Raw genomic sequence first — 3,043 nt, 5'->3', positions numbered from 1 at the left:
CCCATGTTGGGTGTCCCTGTGTCAATCGCCATGTCACACATCCCCATGTCAAGGTGTCCCCATGTTGGGTGTCCCTGTGTCAATCGCCATGTCACACATCCCTGTGGGTGTCCCCATGTCAAGGTGTCCCCATGTGGTTGTTCCTCTGTCTCCATGGCACATGTCCTCAGGTCAGGTGTCCCCGTGAGGGTGTCCCCTATGTTGGGTGTCCCCATGTCAAGGTGTCCCCGTGGGTATCTCCATGTCAAGGTGTCCCCATGTCAAGGTGTCCCCACGTTGGGTGTCCCCACACCAGGCTACCCCCGCGTTGGCAGTCCCCACGCTGGGTGTCCCCAGGTCAAGATACCCCTCCGTCACACGTCCCCACAGGGCGGGGTGTCCCCACCCGTGGGTGTCCCCTCACCAGGGTGAAGCCGTCGTAGATCTGCATCAGCTCCTCGGTCTTGTACTGCTCAAGGACGACGACGCCGTGCAGGGCGCCGCTGCGGCGCCGGGCGCAGCCCTCGCAGTGCACCAGGTACGTGTTGCGCCCGCCCGTCTCGCTCGTCACGAAGAGAATGTTGAAGACCTCCACCTGCGGAACCAGCGCCCGTGAGGACAACGGCATCCCCGTCACGGTTGACGACAACGTCCCCGACACCGGCGGCCCAGGAGTTTCCTGCCCAACAGCGGCGTGTTTCAGTTGTAGCGGTGGTCTCGGTTGGGTTGTTCCGTGGTGGTGGTGTTCCCCACCCACCGTGGCTTGTCTCCCTGCCCGCCGTCACCCATCCCCAGGTGTGGCTACAGATGTTTTAAGGGGCAAATGACAGCGGGAGGGGACACAGATGTGGTCATGGGACACTGTGCCGCCTGTCCAACCCCCACTGGCAGCACCACAGGGAGGCCATGGCCAAGGTCATGCTGTGACCACGGCCAAGACCACACCAAAGCCATGGTCAAGACCACGCCAAGACCATGGCCAAGATCATGGCCAGGGCCACACCAAGGCCATGACCAAGACCACGCCAAGACCATGGCCAAAGCTACGCCAAGACGATGGCCGATAAGACCTCAAAACCATGTCCAAGACCACGTCCAAGACGACACCAAGGCTGTGCTGAGCCCCTGCCATCACTCACATCGCACTCGTTGCAGTAGTAGGCCGGCTCGTCCTTCACCCGACCCTGGTAGGCGATCTTCTTGCCGGCACGGACCAGGCTCTCCCGCTGTACCTGGCAGTGCTTGATGGACTGCATCAGGCAGTACCTGCAACCGCCGGCGGGGACCCCCCGGGACCCCCCGCGCCCGTAAGCCACCGTCACCGCGTGTCCCCCCACCCCGGGATGGGCACGGGGTGGCTGAGGGACCCGGGTCTCCTGCCACATGTTCCCCACCCCCCAGCCAGAAGTGGCATCGCCACAGTCCTGAGGTGGCATCAGCCCCAGTGTGGTGCCGACCCTGTCCCCGGCGTCCCAATCCTGACGTCGCCCTGTCCCTGATGTGACCTTGGCCCCGATGTGACCTTGGCCCTGGTGTGACCCTGTCCCTGATGTGACCTCGTCCTTGGTGGGACTCCATCCCTGACATGACCCTGTCCCCAATGTGACCCCCTTCTCAATGTGACCTTGTCCCCAGTGTGACCCCATCCCTGGTGTGACCCTGTCCCCTGTGTGACCCCCTCCCTGATAGGACCTTGTCCCCAATACGACCTCATCCCTGCTGTGACCCCATCCCTGCTATGACCCCCCACCCCTGCCCACTGCTGTGACCCCATCCCCAGCATGTCCCCGTCCCCAGTGTGTCCCCATTACCGTCCCCGCTTTGTCCCCATCCCCGTTCCCAGCGTGTCCCTGTCCCCCGTATGTCCCTGTCCCCAGTGTGTCCTCGTCCCCATCCCCGGTTTGTCCCCATCCCCGGCGTGTCCCCGTCCCCGGCGTGTCCCCGGCACTCACTTGATCATCTTGTAGAGGTCGGGGTCGCTGATCTTGACGGTGCGGGCGACGTTCCAGGACACGTGGATCATGGGGACGATGGACTTGACGTTTTTCACCTCGTTCCACTCGTAGCGCTCCAGGGCCAGCTGGTACTGGTAGGCTGTTGGGGGGGGACATGGGGACAACAGGGACGTCAGGGGCCTCGCCGGGTGTCCCCAGGGCACGGTGGGTGTCCCCCACCTCCCCGGGTATCCCCAGAGTCCTACTGGTGATGTGTGCAGCCGTGGCCATGCTGCGTCCCCCCCTGCCATGTCCATGCTGTGTCCCCCTCCGTGTCCCTGCCACATCCATGCCATGTTCCCCATCTGCCATGTCCCCCCACCCTGTCCCTGCCACGTCCCCCTCCGTGTCCCTGCTGTGTCCCTGGCGTGTCCCTCCTTGTGTCCCCACCATGTCCCTGTGTCCCTACCGTGTCCATGCCATGTCCCTCCCCTCATCCATGCCACGTCCCCCCTCTGTGTCCCTGCCACATCCCCCCTGCGTCCCCTCCGTGTCCCATGTCCCTCCTCTGCGTCCCTCCCATGTCCCCGCCATGTCCCACCCCGTGTCCCCCCCGTCCCCGCGTACCGGTGAGGGGCCCGACGTTCCAGGCGATGTTGTTGCACCAGCCGGTGGCCTGCACCCAGTGCACGGTGCCGGCGTTGATCCACACCAGGTCGCCGGGCCGCTGGACAAAGCGGTACACGGGGATGTTGGAGCGGTACAGGTCCTCCAGGATGGGCCACCACGAGCCCGTCAGGTAGTCCACGCCGTGCCTGTCGTGGGAGGGGTGGGGTCAGGAGATGCTCCGCCCACCCCCGCCTCGGCCACACCCAGCCACGCCTCCCCGTCCCCATCCCGGGGTCCCCTTACACCGCTGGCCCCATTGCCCTTGCTAGATCTGGGCACGCCCACTGCGTTTGGCCACACCCCCAGCATCTAGCCACGCCCCCAGCAGCTGACCACGCCTGCTGGCTCCACCCCAACTGCCTGGCCCCGCCCCTGCAGCCACTGGGCCCGCCCCCATGCTGCTGCCTCTGCCTGCATTGGTTTGGGGGGCTGGCCATGCCCACAATGCATGGCCACACCCC

At 65.1% G+C, this 3,043-nt stretch overlaps 1 protein-coding gene across 1 annotated transcript; it reads right to left on the bottom strand.

Moving 5' to 3' along the window:
- Positions 1 to 385: 385 nt before the first annotated feature.
- Positions 386 to 2,735, bottom strand: KDM6B (lysine (K)-specific demethylase 6B; the record flags this gene model as incomplete). The annotated part of the gene is made up of 4 exons (XM_010571174.1): positions 2,541 to 2,735; positions 1,932 to 2,073; positions 1,119 to 1,245; positions 386 to 574 (listed from the first exon to the last, which is right to left on the bottom strand). Coding segments are annotated over exons 2-4 (387 nt in total), but the record flags the coding sequence as incomplete, so codon positions are not given.
- Positions 2,736 to 3,043: the final 308 nt, after the last annotated feature.

This window comes from Haliaeetus leucocephalus, unplaced genomic scaffold (genome assembly GCF_000737465.1).
Source record: "Haliaeetus leucocephalus isolate CR32 unplaced genomic scaffold, Haliaeetus_leucocephalus-4.0 Scaffold308, whole genome shotgun sequence".
Taxonomy (NCBI): domain Eukaryota; kingdom Metazoa; phylum Chordata; class Aves; order Accipitriformes; family Accipitridae; genus Haliaeetus; species Haliaeetus leucocephalus.
The sequence above is the reverse complement of the archived record's forward strand: the minus strand, read 5'-3'. Positions and strand labels throughout refer to the sequence as shown.